General features: G+C 48.3%; 1 protein-coding gene across 1 annotated transcript; it reads left to right on the top strand.

Annotated features, from left to right (window-relative positions):
• The first annotated feature begins 7,727 nt into the window (after positions 1 to 7,727).
• On the top strand, positions 7,728 to 12,329 carry Pdx1 (pancreatic and duodenal homeobox 1). Its single transcript, XM_036171610.1, has 2 exons — positions 7,728 to 8,133; positions 11,884 to 12,329. The coding sequence occupies exons 1-2, from the start codon at positions 7,728 to 7,730 to the stop codon at positions 12,327 to 12,329; spliced, it is 852 nt and encodes a 283-aa protein (XP_036027503.1).
• Positions 12,330 to 23,894: the final 11,565 nt, after the last annotated feature.

The following is a 23,894-nucleotide window of genomic DNA, read 5'->3' as shown; positions in this document are numbered from 1 at the left end:
TACAAGACCGTAAGTGTGAAGGGATGGAGTCGTACCGAAAGCACAGTGTACAAGTGATCTGGTTGGCTGTGAACTTAGCAGGGGAGCCAGACTTGGTCTGCAGCCCCTCAGCTTCCATCACCTCTTCAGTGAATGACACAAAAATCTCTTTGGTGGGTGTGAACTACCTAGTGAGTTACACACCTGTCCTGTGGAAGAGAGGGGCACTTTGAAACATGCCGTGTTTCCTGAGTCCTGAACTAAAAGCATCAATATTTGCATGCAAAGAAGTACAGAGGACTGGAGAGACGCCTCCACAGTGAAGAGCACTGGCTGCTCTTCTAGAGGATCTGGGTTCAGGTCCCACCATCCGCAGAAGAGCACACAATTGCTCTGTAACTCCAGTTCCAGGGGACCTGACACCCTCTTAAGTCCTTTGAGTTTTCCTGCATGCATGTGGTAGTCGCATGTGCATCTGTATACACACACACACACACACACACACACACACACACACACACACACACTCACACACACACACACACACACACACACACACACACACACACACACACACACACACACACACACACTCACACACACATACACACACACACTCACACATACACACACACACACACACACACACACACACACACACATGATAGATAGATAGATAGATAGATAGATAGATAGATAGATAGATAAAAAGACAGACATAATTTGTAGAAGAAATAGATAAATATGAACTGTTCCAGTCAAGCTGGGGCCATCTGATGCTCTTCTTTCTTCCTTCCTTCCTTCCTTTTTTTTTTTTTTTTTTTTTTTTTTTGCTATTAAGGATGGAGCCCAGTTTCTTCAGTATACTATCTTACATTGTGCTATACATAGGCCTCTGCTGCTTTTGGATACATCGTTATTGAGTAATAAATATCCTGAATTTGGAGGCTCCGATGCCAGTTGTCAAAACTCAGGAGCACACAGCACAGGGCAAGTACTGACCTGTACCACAGATGGGATGATCAACATATAGGTGAAATATCTAGCTAAATCAGACATTTATTGAGAATTTCTCATTTTTTGTCTTCAGTATTTAAATGACTTTGCAACAGTTGACATGCTATTATATTTTTTTAATAAAAATAATACATAATAAACTGGGCAGTGGTGGTGGCACACACCTTTAATCCCAGCACTCAGGAAACAGAAGCAGGCAGATCTCTGTGAGTTCGAGGCCAGCCTGGGCTACAGAGTGAGTGCTGGGACAGCCAGAGCTACACTGAGAAACCCTGTGTTGAAAAAACAAGCCAGACAGTGGTGACGCACACCTTTAATCCCAGCACTGGGAGGTACTAGCTAGGTAGATCTCTGTGAGTTCAAGGCCAGCCTGGTCTAGAGTGAGATCCAGGACAGGCACCAAAACTACACAGAGAAACCCTGTCTTGGGGGAAAAAAACAAAAAACAAACAAACAACAACAACAACAAACCAAAAGATAATATTTGTTTAGGTTTAAAGAAACAAATTATTTCCCGCTGTTTAAATGAATGGCTACATGGAAGTAGATTTGGGCCCGTTCTCACCTTAGACGCTTTTTCAGAAACCTAACTGGTTAGAAACATTTTGTAAAAAATAACTTACTATCCAGAGAGCTCTCCTGTTTACCTGATAAGAAATCCTGTTCTGCCATCCCAGCAGGCAAGACTGTTTAAGTTACTAGATAACAAAGTTATTATTGATTCTTTTTTTTTTTTTTTTAAACTCTTCCTGAAAGTCCCAAGGGAGTTTGTCAGGCTAAGAATGACTTTTGTTTAAAAAGAAAAAGGAGGAGGAGGAGGAGGAGGAGGAGGAGGAGGAGGAGGAGGAGGAGGAGGGCTCCTTGTTGTGTTGTTACCTGGCCTGTGACAGATGGGAGCCCAGAGTTTCCTCACTGCCCTTTACTCAGGAGTAGGAGAACAGAAAGTAAATAAGCCAGAACCCAGAGCACTCCTACTAATCTGGATTTCTCAGCGTTGGGCCCCAGCACTTGGAAAGCAAATGGCACCTTCTCCTGGACTCCCCTGTCAGCCTGATGTTGTTAACCAGTTTAACATTCCCTTATCACATGTTCATGTGGGCAGAATTAAGTGGAATTAGCCAACAAATTATATAAAATTCATTTACCTTTAAAGGAAGCTGTTTGGTCACGGTTAGGAGAGAGAGTGTTGCATTAAGACACAAGTTAATGGTCCTGCTTGGAGATGGATCAATATGACTTGGTTTTATTGCCTGGCTTTAATTGTATTTATGTTGAGCTGCTGTGGTGCTCTGCTCAGCTTCCCTGAGCCCACCTGAGGGAACATTCGCATCCCAAGGAGAGTCTCACTGTTTCTAAAATGGGAGCCCATAACCCTTCCCAAATCCTTAGCTACCTGCAGAAATAACAGATATAAAGGGGAGAAAGGGAATGATGTCAGTGTTGACCCACTGTGAGGTGTCAGGGTTTATAGGGGTGCTCACCATGCAGATTCAAATGGCAGCTCTTGAACCCTCTGCTTCTCCTGAAGTGGGCATTTTCCAGCTTCATAACAACCTCATGATGGAAAGTATTTTCTCTCACTTAAACTAAGTAAAATTTAGTCTAAGGGACTGTTGTTCTTGTTCTGTGTGTGTGTGTGTGTGTGTGTGTGTGTGTGTTGCACACGCTTGTGCATTGGTGTTTGGTCATGGGTGTCTCCTAGAATTGGAATTACAGACAGTTATGAGCTTCCATGTGGGTGCTGGGAATTGAACTCAGGTCCTCGATGAGAGCAGTACATGCTCTTAACCACCGAACCATCTCTCCAGCTCCTGTTCATGTTCTTGAAGCATAGTGTGCCTGTGAATGAGCTTGTAAGGCTTTTAGTTTGCATATACAAGACCCTGGTTTTGACCTCCATCACAAAAAAAAAAAAAAAAAAAGAAAAAGAAAAAGTTAAACCAAAAGCTAGGGTACTGACTCCTGAGTGTAGCTCCAGCTCTCTGGAGAGGGAGGCAGGAAGATCAGAAGCTCAAAACCATTGTCAGCTACTTAGTGAGTTCAAGATCAGCCTTTGTGGATTGAGAGCTTGTCTAAAAATATGTATTTGAGTACCTACTCTATAATAAGCTAGGATAATGTCAAGGCAGCCAGACTGGATTCTAAAGGCTCCGGATTCTAAAGGATTCTAAAGGGGATCAGTGGTAGAGAGCACCTACATGGCAGGTCACAACCGTCCATAACTCCACTTCCAAAGGATCTGCCCTCCCCATCCCCCGCTTCTGACCTCCAGCACCTGACATGCATGTAGTGCACACACATACATACATGCAGGCAAATCACTGGTACACATCAAAATAAATAAGTTGTGTGTGTGTGTGTGTGTGTGTGTGTGTGTGTGTGTGTGTGTGTATGCATGTGAGTGCAGGTGCTTGTGGAGGCCAGAAGAAGGCATGGTCCCCTGAGGCAGGAGTTATAGGCAGTTGTGAGCTTCATACAGGGTGTCAGAAACCAAACCCAAGTCCTCTGCATGCACTCTCACTTCTGAGCTATCTTTCCAGCCCCCAGAATACATTTCTACTACTGAGTTTTCACTGCTCATAAGCAAGCACACAGTAAGGATTCTTAATCAAGAAATAGCATGGAAACCAATAAAAACCATTCAAACTATGGGAGGCTGCAGGAGGGGCCCGGCAGTGTGGAAGAAAAGAGAGTCGCCTCCCTGGAGTAGGTGCGGGAGGGGAGAAGGCAGAAGGGTCACGTAATGGAAGCTCACTCTAGAGGACTTGGATCAGGCGGGGAGCTTGGGGGAAAGCCAGGCAGAGCGGTCAGTGTACAGCTTCTAGGCTCCGCACGGAGTTGGGGGCAGGGCCAGGGCCGAAGCTGGTGGTGACTGCTTGGGAGTCTGACTCCTCCAGTGGTTTTCCTTTCTGCTTCCTAGTGAACAGAAGAATGAAACCTGAAAGGGTGGAACTGGCTGGTGGTGGCTCACTCCTGAAGAGGACACGTGTGGCCAGCCACGGTACTGGGACCTCCAGAGTCGTCCCCTCCCCCACCGCCGCCCTTACTGCTTCTCCTAGCACACTGGAGCTAGTGGGATGCAGTGTAAGACAGCTGTGCCGTGGCCATCCACTTTTAAGCTGCATTTCTGTGCTGGCTACTATTAGGTCGATGAGACACTGTGCTACAGGACGCTGAGTCTGGATCGGGTCCCTGAGCAAAATCTCCTAGGCCACTAACGTCCATGCTATCTCAGGCAAGTCAAAAATCAATCATGAAGTAGCACTCCCATTAAATATACATTGCTTGCTTTACTGGGTTTTCTCAACTCAGGGCATAATTTCGTTTTAACTTTTTTTCTTTCTTTTCTTTTCTTTTCCCTCGAGACAGGGTTTCTCTGTGTAATAGTCCTGGCTGCCCCGGCCTCAAACTCACCGAGATTCACCTGCCTCTGCTGGGATTAAAGACGTGTGCCACCAGCCACCACCGCCCGTTCATTTTACTTAACAGCAATTAATTTTGAAATGAATATGGTCTTAAAAATTAAATTTCATGTAAACCTGTCTTTGCTGAGAATCCCCAACACACACACACACACACACACACACACACACACACACACACAGGGACACACACGGACACGCACAAACGCACACAAACTGGGATACAATGGCTTAATTCCTGTCATCTAGCCCAAACCAGCCTTTGGTATGCCTACAAAACCACTGAAGGAGATAGCCAGGGCTGAACCACAGTCTTGGCACAAGCAGAGGGTAAAAAGAGCAGGTAGGGACCCCAGTGTCAGCAGGGATTATCAGGACGTCCTGATAATAAAAGACTTTTTCACTGTCCACACTATAATTGGTTTACAGCCTTTTTTGTTTATTTATCCATAAGAGCTGCTGTTAAATGGCTCGGGAAGGCTCTTGCCTAATGGTTGGGTATCTCTGAGGCCTGCTGGAGGCGGAGGAGGCACAGGAGGCCGGGGATGCGGAGCGGAAACGCGTTTCATCACCTGTAATGGACTGGGAGCCAGCCAGAGAAGCAGAGAACCGCAGAGTGATCTTGCTCGCTGGAGGTTCTACTGTATGCAGGCAACCATTAACCAGTCAAAAACACCCGGGAGACATCGGCCTACCTAAGAGTTATACCAAAGGGCTACTGGATCTTTGTTTCTTGAGTCCCTTTTTAAGGAAGGAGATGAGAAAATACTAGTTGTGAAAACAAGAATGTGCCACAAACACACACGGGCGGGGGAGGAAGGGTCCGTCCCTCGCGTTTTTTGCTCAGCCTGGGGGAAAGATTTGTTTGACCTTGTTTTCTGCCGGGAGACACTTTTCTTTTTGCAAGGCCCAGCAAAAATATTAAATGGGAACAAACGAAGCATCGAGATGGAAGCCAATTTACCGAAATGCACCCAATTAGGGCCAGAAGTGTTAAGTAAACACTCCGGGGGTGACGGGCGAAGCTGGGGGTGGGCAGGGAGAGAACAGTGAGTATCTAGCGGGGAGGGGGGGGGGATTGCCCAGGTGAGGTGGCGGAACCGTGAGGGAAGTTGCCTATCTTTGTCCCAAGCTCGAGACCCCGCACATAACCGCATCACCAAGTCAACCCGCACGGCTACAGCAGATTATCTTCGAGGGTCAACACCCTGCGTCCGCGCCGCCCCCTCCGGCCCGTCCTTCCGATCGATGTGACCACTGGCGGTCAAGGAGATAGCGTCGAGTCCCGGGCCGCCACCCTGAACAATGGACTCTTTGAGGCGGGCCTGTAGAGATTAGGTGCGCGGCACCCGGGCCTTTCACTCCCAGGCCCCCGATGGCCACAGGTGGCCCTTTTCCCTGAAGAAATCAGAGACACTCTCCCCTCTGGCCTGGCTTCCCTCAGTGAGAACCGGTGCAGGAGCCTGGGACTTTGTAGAGTCCAGGCTCGCACATCAGTACTGGGCAGCCAGCAAGAAAATAAAATCCTAGGAGGGAAAGAAATTTCAGAGTTCAAAACTCTCATAATTTTTTTTGCCTTTAATAATTGTTCAAAATAGCCCACTCCACCTGAATGCATGTAGAAAAAAACATATTAAAACGCTGCAAAGCTCTAAACATGAGTGTATGGTTTGGTTGAGTCGGGCTGCAGTGATTTCTTTTCCAGGGGCTCTCTGCAAAGATGCAAAGAGGTTCCAAAATCTTCCAGTGTCCTTGGAGGGCCAGGACTCAGTGAGTCAGCATCCTCTGTAACACACACTCCAGAGAATGAACACCATGGCCACTGGGTCCTTGCCAGCAGGGACACATACGCGCACACACACACACACACACACACACACACACACACACACACACACACACACGTGACCATGTTAAAGGCAGGTCCCCAGAGTATCTGACAGTTGCAAACCAGGCATCCTTGAACATGCAGTGTTTTAATTTCGTTTTCTAGGAACCCAATCATCTTGCCGGGCTGTTTCAACAACACAGAGTGCATTTTCTCTGCGGGTAGATTGATTCTACCAGGATCTCCAGGACAGATGTCAGGGGTCTGGAAACTTTGTTTCAATCCCTTGTCCAAACTGTCAACTACAAAGGCGACACTTGCCTTTGCCTTTGGCACATTTGGGAAGCTATGCTCTGAGTTACTCAAATAGATTCCAATTCCTAAAATTAAATTTGATAACAGTAGCCTTCAACTTAAAAATTAAGTCACTGTAGTTTTTTTCAAAGTTAACAGTCTGAAGGCTAGAAGTATTGGAAACACAAATACAAATGAAAATAAAAGAAATAAGAATAATTGTTTCAGCAATAAAACAAAAACGACAGTTTCTGGCTTATAAAGCTGTGTTCTGCAAGTATTTCTTAAAAGCTCTTATTGTTCGCCAGGCTGTGGTAGCCCACGCCTTTAACCCCAGCACTGGGGAGGCAGATGCAGGGGAATCTCTGTGAGTTTCGAGGCCAGCCTGGGCTACAGAGTGAGTTCTAGGACAGACTCCAAAGCTACACAGAGAAAAAACAAAAAGAAAACAAACAAACAAACAAAAACCTCCATTCTTCAACAGTTGAGATGTGTAATCTTAAAGTTTTGCAAATCATACTATTGAGCTGATAGTTACCTATATTATTAAAAATACATGAAAATTAAAATTTCGGAGTGGTGCCTTACACCTGCAATCCCAGAACTGAGGAGGATAAAGGTGACAGCTTGCGGGAGTTTGAGGCCAGCCTGGACTACACAGTGAGTTGCAGCCCGGCCCGGGCTACAAAATTAGACCCTGTCTTAAACAAAACAAAACAAACAAAATCAATCAAAACAAACAAAAGCCGGGATGGGGGTGGGAATGTAAACTTTTAAAGAAAGCGCGATGGAAGGGATTCTGTAAAAGAATAAACGTTCTGGTATTTTTGTGCGCTTTGGAGACCTCCGCCTGCGGTGGACGGAGGAGGGTTCGGCCGGCAGAGAGAGAGGGAGAATTGAAATAAGTGCAGGTGTTCGCGGGCACCTGGGCCTCCTTCTTAAGGCAGTCCGCCGGGCCAATAATGGCTCCAGGCTGAGCCACGTGGGGTGCCTCTGAGCCTATGGCACGGCGGCCGGCTTGTCTGCCCCCCCCCCCACCTCACCCCGCCAGCCCCTGATTCCCCCGAGAGCGGGGGAGAACTGTCAAAGCGACCTAGGGTGGCGCTGGGAGTCCGCGAGCCGCACAGCGCCGAGGCCTGGCTTGTAGATCCCTCCCCGGGGCTGCTGCCCCAGTGCCGGCTGCCACCATGAACGGCGAGGAGCAGTACTATGCGGCCACACAGCTCTACAAGGACCCGTGCGCGTACCAGAGGGGCCCGGTGCCAGAGTTCAGCGCTAACCCCCCTGCGTGCCTGTACTTGGGCCGCCAGCCCCCACCTCCGCCGCCACCCCAGTTCGCAGGCGCACTGGGAACACTGGAGCAGGGAAGTCCCCCGGACATCTCCCCCTACGAAGTGCCCCCGCTCGCCGAAGACCCTGCCGTGGCGCACCTCCACCACCACCTTCCAGCTCAGCTCGGGCTCGCCCACCCGCCCTCTGGGCCTTTCCCGAATGGAACGGAGCCTGCGGGCCTGGAAGAACCCAGCCGCGCTCAGCTCCCTTTCCCTTGGATGAAATCCACCAAAGCTCACTCCTGGAAAGGCCAGTGGGCAGGTAAGTCTGGCGCTTTCTCCCTTTCTCTTCTCCAAGTGTAGACTCAGCTGCCACTATCTACAAGCGCTCTCCTGGGCCTTTTCCGAGATCCTCTCGGACCCGCAGGGATAAAGCGGGCTTAGCATAAACTCCAGGGAGGCCAACCGGCCCATTCATCTGGAACCCTCCTCCCTCTTTGCGGGTGTCCTAAGCCTTTCTTCACCTGGGAACCGGCTCGCACACCCGAGAGAGCCGAGGCCTACCCAGGCTCGGAGCTTCTGAACTTTTGGGATCCTTCTGCAGCGGGGGATCTGGAAGCCGAAGACTTCCAGGGAGTGGGCACCCAGTTAAGCAAGATGTCTCTGACCTAGGCTGGAACCTCTTCGAAGCCTCAGGCCCTTCACTTACCTGCCCTGTCCTGGTGGCTTTATTAAAGAAAACGGGCCTCCTAGAGGCACCGAGTAGAAACAGAAAAGCAGGAAGGAAAAGGAAAATTGATCCATCCGGGCCTGCCCAGGGTCCGGAGGCCCTGGAGTAGGGTAAGGGGTGGGAGTGAACAGGGACAGGCTGAGGGGGCTCACCGAAAGGCGGATCCCGAGCATGGCAACTGGGAGAGGCGTCTGGGGTGCCCTTTCTTCTTGGACCAACCCAAAGTGTTCGAAGGGTCTTCTCGCGCTGCGTCCCAGGAAGTAGCAGAAGGAGGGTCTTCTTGCAATTTGGCTCAGTGAAGCAAGAACCCCGGGTTTCCTTAGCTCTGGGCGCCGCCTGCTTTGTGCTAGGTCTTTCCTGGCAGCGGAGAGGCGAAGCAGAGCAAAGCCCCAGGTCCCTTCCCCGCCGGATGCTGGCAGCGAATTTGCGTGGGGCCTGTGCCCGCCGCTGCACAATGTTATCTCTTCCGGGCTGCAGCCACTTCTGGTCACACCTGTACTGCAAATAGCTACTTTTTCTTTTGCCTTCTGACTGACTGTCAGGAACTCAGGGGTTAAGAAGCTGGCGTTGGCATCCCCTGAGAATTCTCAACGTCGTGTCTTCAGGGCCTGTTTAAGAAGCCTGACACTGCTCCAGGAGCAGCCAAGAAAGCTCTTGAGAGTGTCTGGAGTAGCAAGGCTCACGAAGGTCCCAGGGGTACCTCTCGCTAATTCATTTTCTCGCTGAGGCAAAACTCCTGATTTAAGACAAGGGCTCACACTCTTGCTGGGGGCGGCCGTCCCTCACCTCTGACCAATTCCAAGCTGATGGAGTAGGTAGATGCTGCAGAGGTGTCTCAAGGCCAAAGCCAAAAGTCGCTGAGACCCGGTTCTTGGACCGCCTGAAGACGGCCCCTCCACCCAGGGGGCTCTCAGTCCATAATTTCTTGCCAGGGATTCCGTCTGTCTTTTGGGGCTCCCTCCCTCAGAGCCCTGGCGACTCTTTCTGGTTATCCGCTCCTGGCTCCTGCGCTGGACTAGAGTGGAAAGAAACCAGGGAGAAAATTCTGAAGGAAAGCCGACAGCTTTTCCTGTGTCTGGAGGACACTTTGGAGACACCTTCGGACTGCAAAATTCGGGCGCCAGGAGCCATTGCGGGTCCTTTTTGACCCTTTGCATTTCCGACTCTGGCAGCCTCTCTTCTCCGGGTGGAGGCCTGCAGGGCGCTCCCAGCGTTTCCATTTTGGAAGAACTTCAAAGTTTAGCGAGCCCACCTGCGCCTGCTTAGTGGGTTTTCACAACCCTTGGCAAGGGCACAATGACCAAAGGGTTCATAGTAGAAATATGAATACTAATGGCGACAGCTACTTGAAAATAATTGGACCTAACAGAACTTCATCAGAGGCCCGTTCTACTCTGAGTCCCAGAAAAGGTCAGACTGGGGAACTCTGAGCATTTTCTCACCAGCAGATTCCAACTTTAGCTTCGGTTAGCTGGACACAGATCCCTACAGCTTTCCACTAGGATTTAGCAAGGTGGGCAGCTGAGGGCAGGGGCCGGAAGAACTTGTGAGTTACGTTTATGAAACCGTGGTTGGCCTTTTAAAATGTTTCATTAAGGGTAAGTCTCTCCCCCCTCCTCTTCCGGGAAAGGGCTGCGTGGTTTTCAGGCGTTCCTGGGGAGAAAAGCTGCTTTCCAAAGAGTGGTCCTAGGGGGCTCACCTCAGCTTCCGGTGCCTCCTCTTGGCCTGGGGAAAACCGGGGAGCAGATTCCATCCAGGAAATTAATTCCTTGCCTTCAACGCGCTCCCGCCCCTCCCTCTGTCTTGAGTCAAGTCCGCTTCAGCCTCTTCGTTGAGCTTTGGTGGAGAACCCTAACCAGTGTCCACAGCCCGGGCATGTGGGTGGACAGGAAGGACCCAGACTTGGCGACTTGCTTGCTCTAGACGAGGGTTTGGAGCTGAGACTGACAAGCCCTTCGGCTCTCCATCCCTTCTCCCAAACCCTCTCAGTTCCGCTTGGACCCGGCCTCTGCTAATATTGGTGGTACAATGCACAGTGGGGAATGAACTCTCTCCTGCTAAATGTGACCTTCCCCAAAACGGTATTTCTTCTTCTCAGAGGCAGGGTACTAACTGAAATTAGAGTGACAATTACCTCTCAAGTTGGGGCTAATTACAATATAGCTACATTTAAAAAACAATATATGGGCCCAGGGAGATGGCTCCGTGTGTAAAGAAATGTTCCCTTTGCCATCCTGAAGACCTTAGTTCAATCCATGGAACCTCATATTAAAAAAAAAAAAAAAAAAGCCGAGCCGTGGTGGCCCACGCCTTTAATCCCAGCACTAGGGAGGCAGAGCCAGGCGGATCTTTGTGACTTCGAGGCCACCCTGGTCTACCAAGCGAGATCCAGGAAAGGCACAAAACTACACAGAAAAACCCTGTCTCGAAAAAAAAAAAAAAAAAAAAAGAACCAGCTTCCAAGAGTTGGCCACCCGCCTCCCGCGCTACAGCGCTCCCACCTGCATATCCTACACATGAACATTTAATAAATATTTAAATAATAACATGTATTCAAAGATGTAACAAAAATATGCCCATAACTTAATGAGCAGCGCGATCTTTCACACTGCGATCTGCATCCATTCATGAGTTATAAATTCATTTTAAAAAGTGTTTTTGAGACAGGATCTCATTATGTTACTGTTGCTGGCCTGGAACTAGCTATGGAGATCAGGCTGACCTGCATTTGCCTGCCCCTGCCTCTGCCTCTTGTATGCTGGAATTAAAGACTGCACCATGACGCCGATCTTCTTAAAATAATTTCATGTGTAGAGTTTAGCATTGTTTTAATGAAACAGTGAATAAAGTAGAAAATTAGCATTGTGTGTGGTAAAAGTTTAGTCTAGAAATGTTAATTGGTTGTATAGATCCCTATAAAGACGGGATAGTAATCTGAACCCCATTTCATACAGTCGGACTGCTCTGGGTCAACGTCAGAAAGTTTGTTTAAAATCCTATGTTTAAGGCATATTATTGCCTTAGTAGAACGGAACCAATCAAAGTGTCTATGTGCATTTTAACCATTTTATCATCCATGAAATGAACCACTTTAGAAACCACTAGTTGGCAGACCCAAGCGTGGTATCCGAGGTGAGAGCCGGCGCGGTTGTGGCCTAGGAGAAAGGGATGGGTGGACTGGGGTAGATCGTGGTGCAGCCACAGTGGACTCTGGAGCGAAGAGCTGCGGTTGGACTGACCTCTCACAATCAGTAGGAGGGCCGTCCCTGGGCTAGGGATGAAATATTTGGGCTGAAATAGTGGGGCCCCGGGGACCGCACTGACCCACTGTGTCGCCCACAGGCGGTGCGTACGCCGTGGAGCCGGAGGAGAACAAGCGGACCCGTACAGCCTACACGCGGGCGCAGCTGCTGGAGCTGGAGAAGGAATTCTTATTTAACAAATACATATCCCGGCCTCGCCGGGTGGAGCTGGCAGTGATGCTGAACTTGACTGAGAGACACATCAAAATCTGGTTCCAGAACCGTCGCATGAAGTGGAAGAAGGAGGAGGATAAGAAGCGAGGGAGCGGGCCCGCGAGCGGGGGCGGTGGGGGCGAAGAGCCAGAGCAGGATAGCGCAGTGACCTCGGGAGAGGAGCTGCTGGCCTTGCCGCCGCCTCCACCTCCGGGTGGTGCTGTGCCCACGGGCGTCCCCGCTGCGGCCCGGGAGGGCCGCCTGCCCCCGGGCCTTAGCGCGTCACCACAGCCCTCCAGCATCGCGCCTCTGCGGCCGCAGGAACCTCGGTGAGCACGGCAGGCTGAACGTGAGCGGGTCCAGGACCCGGAATATGGACGTGCGTGCGCGTGGGCAGCCAGAGAGGGAGAGAACGGTGAGGCTTAACCTGGACGCCGCCACGCAAGAGCATTCTTGGCACATGCCAGTTGGGGACAGCCCGAGAGGTGCTGGCAGACTTCTGCAAAAAGGGACCTTGCTTCTGAAAACTTCTGAGGTTGCAAATGGCCAGGTCTGGCTCTGCTGGGCACGTTCCCCTCCCTGCCTCCAAGACTATCCTGGGACCCCTTTAGAGCACCGGGCTCCAAACTGACGGACGACAGAAAGGGTACAAACTTGAACATTCGCCGAACGTCCCCGGCGAGCTGGGCTGGGTGCCTTTGCCCAGAAACAACAGCGTTACGTGCTGGCCGTTTTAAGGTTAGGAATAATGAAAATGAGCTGCTTGCGGTTTCAAAGATGCAGCGAAGTGTGTATTTCTTCTGGCCGCCCTCTTCCTCTCCTCCGTCTTTTTCCTTACTTCCCTCCTCCAGACTCTTTCCCCCTCTTTAGCCAGATATTTCATTAGCATCCACCCTTCTACCTGCACCCTTTCTTTTGAAGATGAGAAATTCTTCACGGCTGTCCTGAGGGGAAGCAGAAGCTCGAGTCCTTGTGCCCCTAATGGGTCCTCCAGGGTCCCCAGGGACAGAGCTGCACACGGACCTTTGAGGTTTCTCTTTAAAGCGCAGATATCTTCCTGGAAGGAAGCCGGGTGCCCAGGTACACCTTAGGAAACTGTCCACAAAGCCCTGACGTGATTTCCACTTTGTACTTTGAAGGTTTGAAGGGCGGGGAATTGGTTGTTTTCATATAAAGCTTTAAAGTTAGCCCTTCTCTGCCACCGGGTCTGCAGTTTCCAAGTCAGTCAGCTGCTCCCTCCAAGGTCTGAACCTTATGTTTAGGTTGTTTGTGGAACGTGCTTAATAAATATGAACAGCATGAGAGGTAATGAAGACAGAGTCTCCTGGCTTTATTTCAAACCTCCCTAGAGGATGGTATTTCTGTCTCATTTAAAAAATTTTAACTACCATTTTTCCAATTAAGAATTATCCAGCTTCGTGCTGGGCGGTGGTGGCTCACGCCTTTAATCCCAGCACTTGGGAGGCAGAGGCAGGCGGATCACTGAGTTCGAGGCCAGCCTGGTCTACAAAGCAAGTTCCAGGAAAGGCGCAAAGCTACACAGAGAAACCCTGTCTCGAAAAACCACAAAAAAAAAAAAAAAAAAAAAAAAAAAAAAGAATTATCAAGCTTCGAGGTGTTGACAGCTGAGGCAGGAGCAACAGTGGTGCCCTTAATCCCAGCACTGGGGAGGCAGAGGCAGGCGGATCTCTGAGTTCAAGGCCAGCCTAGTCTCCAAAGCGAGTTCCAGGACAGCCAGAGCTCCACAGAGAAACCCTGTCTGGAAAACCCACAGCTTTTCTAAAGCATTTTGTTGTGTTTGTTTGAGTGAGTGAGTGAGGTGTCTCACCATCAGAGACCCAGGCCCCCCAAAGAGCCTCCACTAGCAAAGCTGGTTGATTTAGTTGTCTCCAAACCCCCGACCCTCCCTGTTGTTCTGCAGCCAACTCTAAAATAGTGGCCATGGCCCTGCCCTGAGCCAGACCCCTTGAGAGCACTCCCACTGTCTAACCTGAGATTCGGGGGCCGCTGACTTTCCTTCTTTCACACACAGGGACATTAGGCAGTTTTATTTTTTACTTGTTTAGTCTAAGAATTTGCCCCTTTTCTTAGAGAGTCACAACGTGGTAGAAAGAAACTCTCCTAAATCAGACAGGTGGGTTTTCCCCTTCAATGTGAATGTACCCTCTCCAGGTGGATGCTGTACACAGTGTGGGCTCTGGGGTGTGACAAATCTACATCAGAGATGTCGGGGGGGAAAAATGATTTAAGCCTGGTGGTGGGGTGCACGCCTTTAATTCCAGCACTGGGGAGGCAAAGACAGGCGGATCTCTGTGAGTTACAGGCCAGGACAGCCAGGGCTACACAAAGAAACATTGTCTTAAGAAAGAAAGAAAGAAAGAAAGAAAGAAAGAAAGAAAGAAAGAAAGAAAGAAGGAAGGAAGGAAGGAAAGAAAGGAAGAGGAGGGGTTGGGGATTTAGCTCAGTGATAGAGCACTTGCCTAGCAAGAGGAAGGCCCAGGGTTCAATCCTCAGCTCCAAAAAAGAAAGAAAGAAAGAAAGAAAGAAAGAAAGAAAGAAAGAAAGAAAGAAGCAAGGAAAGAAAAAAAATGATTTAAGGTCTTCTCACACTAACTCAGTGGCAAATTTTTGTGCTACCTTATAGGATTGCTGTAGGGTTTAAATTAAAGAATGTAAGTGGGTTTAGTTTAACATGTAGGAAAGTGTTGTCTGTCCACAGTTACTAGCTACTGTTTTGAGACCGCTGGTCGCTACTTTCCGGAGTAACTAGAGCGCTGGCCACTAGCCTCTCCGGTCCCCACAGGTCCTTGATGGGCCTCCCCTTTGGCAACCCCCACAACTGTTGATGTGGTTTTCATAGACCCACTGATCTTAGGGGAGCACTTCTAGTTTTCCCAAACTCCCTTGTTGCCGCAGCAATCTCCTCCAGGTGCTTCTCTCCAGGATGCTTCGGTAAGGTCGGTGGAGATTGAGACCGGTGCTTTTGCATCTAGACGTTTGGGTTGCAGAGTAAACCAGTTTGCTCTGACAGTCTTGGTGCTCAGCCTCACTCCTGGCACTGACGCTGCTGCAGCTTCCCCACTGGGTTCTGCGGATGTCGATGCACACGGGGAGAAAGGCGCCCGTTGGCAGGAGCTGGGAGTTTGGGGCGCTGGTAGTTGCAAGGCTGACTGGTGGAAGCCTGCGGTGTCTAGATCAGCCAGATGATAAGTCACCCTTTCCGCCTGTCAGAAGGATGGCCACGGTCTGGCAGGCATAAAGCAGTCTGGTTCCGCATCCCGCATCCCCTTACCTACCCGTGGCCTAGATTGGGTAGCTTAATTCTATTCTCTCATGTATTTGGAGCCCATAATGAAGATGGAAGGAGATGGCGGCTTCTGAAGGGCTTTGGAAGGTGGTCCGGCGCTCATTCTAAAGAAACCTAGTGTAGGAGGCGGGTGCTGTCCCTTAGCTTTCAGTAGAGACCTCCCTTCCTGGGATAATCCTCAAGAAAGTGAGGGAGAACAGAGCTCTTCAGGGAGAGGACACTGGGCTGTGTGTAGGGAGCAGCAGGCCTGGGAGAGCTTCACTGGTATTTAAACCTGTGGTAGCATGAGGAGGCGCCGCTGCAGAAGGGAGAGCAGAGCCCACAGGTCGGCTGGCACAGGGCTGCGCCTATGTGCCAGGAATTGGGCAGCCACCCAAAGCTGACTTGGGGCTAGGGGCGGGAAGGGACACACATTATGGCCCCTGGGGATGTGGGCGTGGGCTACAAGCGCCCACGGGAGCTCCAAGCTCAAGCCCATGAAGAAGCTTGGGTTTTCCAGTGATGAGGCCTTCGGACTCAGAGAACAGCCTGAGGGCTGCAGTGAGAGGGACTGAGGCGGAGACCGCCCACCTCCTTCTGTGTGCTCCAGTCAGTAAGGAACAGACACCGCTGTGCATGACTTTGGAAAGTGTTAGGAGAGGGTGTGTGAGCACTGAGCCTGCCTGCCTGCCTGCCCCTCCACACCACCCACCTCTCCCCCCCCCCACCCCCCGGGGATGCCCTGGGCAGAATCCACTTGCCCCGTCAGGTCATTCCTCTTGAATTCATCTAGTAAAGTGAGAGGCGTTCCTGGATCACTGATGGTGGATCAGTCTGGAACCACACTGGTTGTGGTCAATGTGGTGGAGCCCTGGAGAACACGACCTGCGCCTGGAGCCTGTGGAAATGGCGACCAGACAACCTGAGAAATGGCGACCAGAGAACCTGAGCTAAGGGACTTCTGTGGGTTTTCCCGAGCCCTGTGAGTTCCTAGTCCAGGACCAGAATGGAGTTGGCATTGTGATAAATAGTACAACACACAGGCATCCAACAGCTTCTGCGTTTCTTCCAATGCAGCCCTTCCGGCTGCTCAGAGAGTTCATCTCAGCCAGATTTGCACTGCACAGTGACAAGAACTCAGTTCGGTGGTACGAACACACTGTCTGTAAGGCATGTACCTGTGCTGGTTAAGCAAAGTATGTCCTTAACCACAGAGTCGACTCTCTAGCCTTGACCTATCCTAGCCCTACCATCCACACCTCTGCCAAGCTCTCTGAGTCTATTGCCTTTTTGTATATCCGTGTTTGCCTGGTTGATGTCTAAGGTGAGGCTAATTTTGTGTGTCTGGATACGCCTGCATAGCACATGTGATGTGTTTATGTTCATGTGTTTACTATGTGTCAGGTAGGTTGCCATAGCGACAATGATCAGGTAGCACTAAACACCAGGGCTGCTTTCCTACATACCTTGTCCTTTTCCTTCCTTCCTTTCTTCTTATTTGTTTATTTATAGACAAGGTCTCACTATATGGTCCTACCTGGACCAAAACTCCATATGTAGACCATGTTGGCCTTGAACTAACTAACCTGAATAAACTCATAGGGATGACATTTTTATCTGAATGAATTCTTTTTTTTCCTTAATTCTCCACCAGACTGGGTATATAAGGCTATGATATTTGAAAAAATCTTATCTACTATTTGCCCATGTTCCAAATCACTCAGGAGGTTCACACAGCTAAATACATCTGGGAATGCTTTCTTTTTTTTTTTTTTTTGAGCTGAGGACCGAACTCAGGGCCTTGCACTTGCTAGGCAAGCGCTCTGCCACTGAGCTAAATCCCCAACCCTGGGAATGCTTTCTAAATCACATGGAATGGTTTCTTCCTTCCTTTCTTTTTTTTTCTTTTTCTTTTTGGTTTTTTAAAACAGTGTTTCTTGCCGGGCGATGGTGGCGCACGCCTTTAATCCCAGCACTCGGGAGGCAGAGCCAGACAGATCTCTGTGAGTTCAAGTCCAGCCTGGTCTACAAAGTGAGATCCAGGACAGGCTCCAAAGCTACACAGAGAAACCCTGTCTCAAAAAACCAAACAAAACAAAAAAAAAAATGCATACTTCATTTGAACTTAATGCTGCAAGAGTAAGTTTCTAAAGGGGAGGGCAGTGAAGTCGATGATGCCCCCATTGTGAGTGGGCCCCTCCACAAGAGCACAAGCAAACAGAGGCACAGGTATCTTTCAAGCTACCATCTGTCCTCACATTCAGTGGAAGAGAAAGGGAAAGACCATGGGTGACTTATAAAAATGAAATTTTCCCTCAGAACCCTGGACAGGGCTTGGCTTCCTGAGCTGTGTCTGTTATTTATTGCCTTTCTGAAGTAGGCAAATAACTTAATCCCTTTGACCCTGTCTACGGCCCCTGGAATTAGGGTTCTTCTCATCTTCTGTGATTGTTGTGAATTAGTTTATGTGAAGAGTACATTCCACCAGAGTAGGGCTTTTCCGAGCGTAGGATCCCTTCAAAAGCCAAGGACTCCTAAGGGTAGGCTGCAGAGGTTTGTCCAGCAGGCCCCAGGGAAGGCAACATTAGCAATGCCATGTAGACTTGCTAAGGGCCCTATATCCCCCTCTGATGGACACCTGAGTCAGGCCCCAGGCCAGAGTGTATGGATTGCAAAGTGACATTGGTACCGACCAGACACAAGCAAAGAAATGCCTACGAATGGCAGAGCATTGAAGCCATGCCCCCACAGCACTGGCTTTGCACACTGGACAAGCATGCTTGTTCTAATTCCACGATAGTCTGGTGGCTGGGGACAGATGTGTTTTGATGAAGCGGGATTTTCATAAATATTCTTAGGACTCCAAGACTAAGAGATTGTTCCCAAACTTCACTTATAAATAAATCATTTCCTTGGCTGTTACTATATCAATTAGGTTTCAGTGTGATTAGTAGAGACCACAAATAGCAGTAACTTACAACCATGCAATTCATTTCTGTCCTACATGGAAATCTGAAGGTAAGTCACAGAGAGCTGGGATGTTGCTTCCAGTGGCCTGGGACTCGGGCTGCCTTGACTTTCCATTCACTAACCCTGTGCTGTTTGTCCAGTCCCATGGTGCACTCAGCCACCATAAGTACTTTTCAAGGCAGAAACAAGGATAAGGTGTGCAGAATTGCAATCTGTAAAAGACGAAAACCCTCAGATCTGTCAATGTGCACCCTTACAGAGCAAAGGAGCTTTAGAAGGACGATGAGGCACTGGGCATTTAATTCCAGCACTCGGAGGCAGAGCAAGGTGGATCTCTGTGAGTTCTGGGCCAGCCTGGTCTACAGAGCGAGATCTAGGACAGCCACCAAAACTACACAGAGAAGCCCTGTCTCGGAAAAGAAGCAGAAGCAGAAGCAGAAGAGGAGGAGGAGGAGGAGGAGGAGGAGGAGGAGGAGGAGGAGGAGGAGGAGGCTAGGGACTTTAAAGAGATTATAACAGTCCGAAATGAGAATGAGGGAATGGGAGAAAAGGTTCTCCAACCACAAACAAAGGCTTGGGTTCTGCTAACCAGCTGAGCAAATGTAGCAGTGTATTCTCCAGAAAGAACACCCTCGTCTTGACTTAAGCCTTGGAGACTTTGTTTCATTTTATTTACTGTTGTGATTTTGTTGTTGTTCATTTGTTTTTTAAATAAGGGCTCTCTGTGTAGTATAGGCTAATAGTGAGCTTGCCGGCATTTTCCTACCTCGGGGTAGGGTGAGGGCTGTGGATATGGCTCAGCAGTAGAGTGCCCAGCATGCATGGGAACACCCCAAAAGAAGAAAGAAATTTAAAAAAAGAATATTGATGGTAAGGGATTACAAATACCAATTCTGGGCCAGCTTTAGCTGACAAAGGAGATAAAGACACCTGAGAACTGTAGTATATGCATCATGCAGATAGATGATTGATAGATAGATAGATAGATAGATAGATAGATGATAGATAGATAGATGAACAAGTACATATGTGTGTGTGTGTGTGTGTGTGTGTGTGTGTGTAATTTGTTTGTTTGTTTTTTGAAACAGGGTTTCTCTGTGTAGCACTGCCTGTCCTGGAACTCACTCTGTAGACCAGACTGTCCTGGAACTCATAGAGATCCACCAGCCTCTGCCTCCCAAGTACTGGGATTAAAGGCATGCACTACCAACACCTGGCCATATATGTAATTTTTAAAAACTTAAATAAATGAACAAATATGTAAATACATATACATAATTTTTAAAAACTTAGAAAAGTAAGTAAATGAGCAAATACATAAATAAATAAGCTAATGAACAAATATATAAACACATATGTGCAACTTTTAAAAACTTGTTCCAAAGGGCTGGAGAGATGGCTCAGCAATTAAGAACATGTACCTTGCCCAGCAGCGGTGGCACACTCCTGTAATCCCAGCACTCGGGAGGCAGAGCCAGGCGGATCTCTGTGAGTTTGAGCCCAGCCTGGGCTACCAAGTGAGTTCCAGGAAAGGTGCAAAGCTACACAGAGAAACCTTGTCTCGAAGAAAAAAAAAAAGAACATGTACCACTCTTCCAAAGGACCTGAGTTCTATTCCCAGCACCCAGGCTGGGTGGCTTACAACAACCAATAACTAGTTCCAGGGGATCTGATGCCCTCTTCTGGCTCCCCAGAGACCTGCAGTTGCATGTGCACACACACATACACACACACACACACACACAAGTAAGTAAAATCTTTAACCAGGTGGTGGTGGCACACACCTTTGGTCCTAGCACTCAGGAAACAAGCAGGCAGATCTCCATTCAAAGCCAACTTGGTCTACAGAGTATCTTCCAGAACAGCCAGAGCTACAGAGAGAAACCCTGTCTAGAAAATAAATAAATAAATAAACAAACAAACAAACAAACAAACAAATAAATAAATAAATCCTTAAAAAAATGAAACTTTGGGGCTGGAGAGATGGCTCGGAGGTTAAGAGCACCGGCTGCTCTTCCAGAGGTCCTGAGTTCAATTCCCAGCAACCACATGGTGGCTCACAACCATCTGTAATGAGATCTGGTGCCCTCTTCTGGCAATAGACAGAACACTGTATACATAATAGATAAATAAATCTTTTTAAAAAATGAAACTTGTTCTGACTATTTGGTGTTTTATGAAGAAGGCAACTGGTGAAAACAATATTCATTATTGTAACTAGCCCTGTACAGGGAGCCCATGTCCTGGAATTCAGTGCCAGAAGGAAGTTTATTCAAATGTGTGTGCTTGCTTTCATCAAACAGTGAGACTCCGGAGCCCACTGTTTGCCTTAGCTATCAGAAAGCTCAGAACTAAAATCAGCGTTCGGGCAGAACTCAACACAGTATCCATTCTAACACAGGACACGTAGGAAGGCTGAGATGTTTCGGTCGGCAAAACCTACTTCTGCTTCTGCGTTTACCGCCCACCTCCCTTCTGAAGTCAGAAAACTGAGATCTTTGAGTCTTTGTCCCAGCAGCCATCTGAGGACGAACACACCACAGAACTGCTGTGAACATCAGAGGGAATGACCCCTGTGGGGGCTGAAGAGATGGCTCAGCCGGTAAGAGCGGCAGCTGCTCCTCAGGACTGGGATTTGATTCTCAGCACGCACATGGAGGCTCACGCCCATCGCTAACTCCAGTTAGCCGGGGGATCTGCCGCCCTCTTCTGGCCTCCATGGGCACTGCACACATCGTGTGCAGGGGTATGTGGGACTAAAACACCTGTACACATAAAAATGATTTTAAGAAAGATATAATGCACTTGAAAAATGCTTTCTGAGATATAAATGTCACCTGTGGCTGTGTAACAATGTTAACCATGCTCCTCCTCTCCTCTGAGTTGGTATTTTTTTCAGTTACCTGTAACTAGTTAGTAGTTAATGAAGTCAATTTAGTGACTTGTTACAAGATATTTTTACTTAAAATAAAAGCCAGGGATGTAGCTCAATGAGCAGTACAGGCCTTACCTAGAATGCCCAAGGCTATGAATTGCATCTCTAACACACACACACACACACACACACACACACACACACACACACACCACACACATACACGCACACAGTTGTGCTTAAAAATAAATAAGATAGAATGAACAACATCAGAGTACACTTCATATAGTGAGAAATATTTGGACTGTCATGTAATTCCTGCCATGTAATGGAGTTTTATTATATATCCCAGGCTGGTCTTGAACTCAGAAACATGCCTGCCAATACTGAGATTCCAGACATGCACCACCATGTCAGACCAGAGCTGTTCTTAAAACTTGTATGGTGCTGGATATGGTGGTGCATACTTTTACTCTCAACAATCTGAAGGCAGAGGCAGGAGGATCTCTAGGATTTCAAGGTCAGTCTGCTCTACACAGCACATTCCAGGCCAGAGCAGCCAGGGCTCCATAGGGAGATCTTTTGTTGGTTTGCTTTGTTTTTAAAGACAGACCAGCTCCGAGTGTAACATTTGCATTACCTTTTTAGAGCCTGGTTTTTGTCAGTGTCCTAGGTGGCACAGTCCTGTACTGGAGAACAGCTTCTGTCCTCTTTGAAAAGAAAAAATGTCAGGGTCCTGAAGTGCAAGGGGGAAAGAGAGTACTTTTCAAGCAAATTCCAAGAATGTGGATTCAACTGTGGCCACGGCAGGGGCAACCAGTGCTTTTAACCTCTGAGCCTCCCTCCAGCCCCCACGCCGCCGTATTTCTGAGTCAGTTGCGGTGGTGGTGGTGGTGGTGGTGGTTTCAGTTAAAAATAAACTTTGGCCTGGCAGTGGTTGTGCACACCTTTAGTCCCAGCACTTAGGAGGCAGAGGCAGGCGGATCTCTGTGAGTTCGAGGCCAGCCTGGGCTACCAAGTGAATTCAAAGAAAGGCACAAAACTACACAGAGAAACCCTGTCTCGAAAAACCAAAATAAATAAAATAAACTTTGGAAATGTTGCCAGTGGTTAACTGAGTAGAATTACAATTTTCTTTCCTTACTTGAACCTTGCTTTCTGTTGAGAAAAGTCAACATTATTCCAAAGAATATTGACTAAATTGCCACTTTTCTCACAGGAAGTATAATGAATAAATCAAACTACAACTAGGTCTGCTCCAGGAAGTCTGCAAACCCTCCACCTCATTATTATCACTGCCCGGAGGAACTCGGAATCCAGAGTAATGGATGGCCTGAGCTCCAGCTAGTAAGTAGGACTTGGGAAGGCAGCCTGACTTAGAATGCCCTGAGACCTCACAGTTCAGGGTCAGCACCAGTGGGGGTGGGGGAGTAGGATGTCCTGGGGTGCAGGAGAAAAAAAGACAGCATTACTTCTCTTTCTGACGGATGTCACCCAGCCGAGGAACCTCTAAGCAAGTCAACCTTGGCAAGATTGCTGTTCACATGCTGTGGTCCCTGGCTGGGGCTTTCCTGTCATTTATTTTCATCCCACAAAAGTCTATAAACTCACCAGAAGGCACTCTGGAGGCAGAGGCAGGCAAACTTTTGTGATTTTGAGGCCAGCCTGCTCTACAGAATGAGTTCCAGGACAGCCGACAGGCTACACAGAGAAACTGTCTTAAAAAAACCAATTAAATAAATACATAAATAAACAATAATAAAGAAGTAAAAGCATATAAGCTGGGGCTGGAGAGATGGCTCAGCGGTTAAGAGCACTGGCTGCTCTTGCAGAGGACCTGGGTTCGGTTCCCAGCACCCACATGGTGGCTCTCAACTGTCTGTAACTTGTTCCACGTGATCTGACGCCTCATCTGATCTTCACCGGTACCAGGTACACACATGGTGCACACACTTATATTCAGGAAAAACATTCTTAGATGTTAGATAAAGTTTAAAAATCTCACTAGAGAGTAGTGGCGCACACCTTTAATCCCAGCACTTGGGAGGCAGAGGCAGGCGGATCTCTGTGAGCTGGAGTCTGAGACAGCCAGGGCTGTTACACAGGGAAACCCTGTTTAGAAAAAAGAAAAAAGAAAACAAATAAAAAACAAAAACAAAAATCTTTTTAGAAAGTAAGGGCATGAACCAGAGCTAGGCACGTAGCTCAGTTCATAGAGTGATTGCCTAGACTTACAGAAGTCACAGGTTCAAGTCCCAGTCCCACTGTACCCAGCCCAAATGTGTAGATCAGGCTGGCCACCTTAGACCGAAAAACAACAAACAAAAAACAAAAACAAGGGGGCTGGAGAGATGGCTCAGAGGTTAAGAGCACTCACTGCTCTTGCAGAGGTCCTGAGTTCAATTCCCAGCAACCACATGGTGGCTCCCAACCATCTGTAATGAGATCTGGCGCCCTCTTCTGTATACATAATAAATAAATAAATCTCTTAATTAAAAAAAAAAAAAGTGCAGAAAAGCTGAGATTTCCAAACTCCTATAGGATGAAGAGTACAAATACAGTTGTTTGCTTTTTTTTTTTTTTTTTTTTTTTAAGGAGAAGGCAAAAATCTACAGGATGGGAAATGGTCAGACAGATGCTCTTACAGGCAGGCCTGAGAATAAATGGTGGCGGGCAGTGTGTGCTTGGAGGAGTTTGGAATTAACAAACCCACCAGTGCTGTGTATTCTCATCTTCCTCAATATATATTTTCTTTTCTTGTCTTTCT

This window comes from Onychomys torridus, chromosome 22, assembly GCF_903995425.1.
Source record: "Onychomys torridus chromosome 22, mOncTor1.1, whole genome shotgun sequence".
Taxonomy (NCBI): Eukaryota; Metazoa; Chordata; class Mammalia; order Rodentia; family Cricetidae; genus Onychomys; species Onychomys torridus.
The sequence above is the reverse complement of the archived record's forward strand: the minus strand, read 5'-3'. Positions and strand labels throughout refer to the sequence as shown.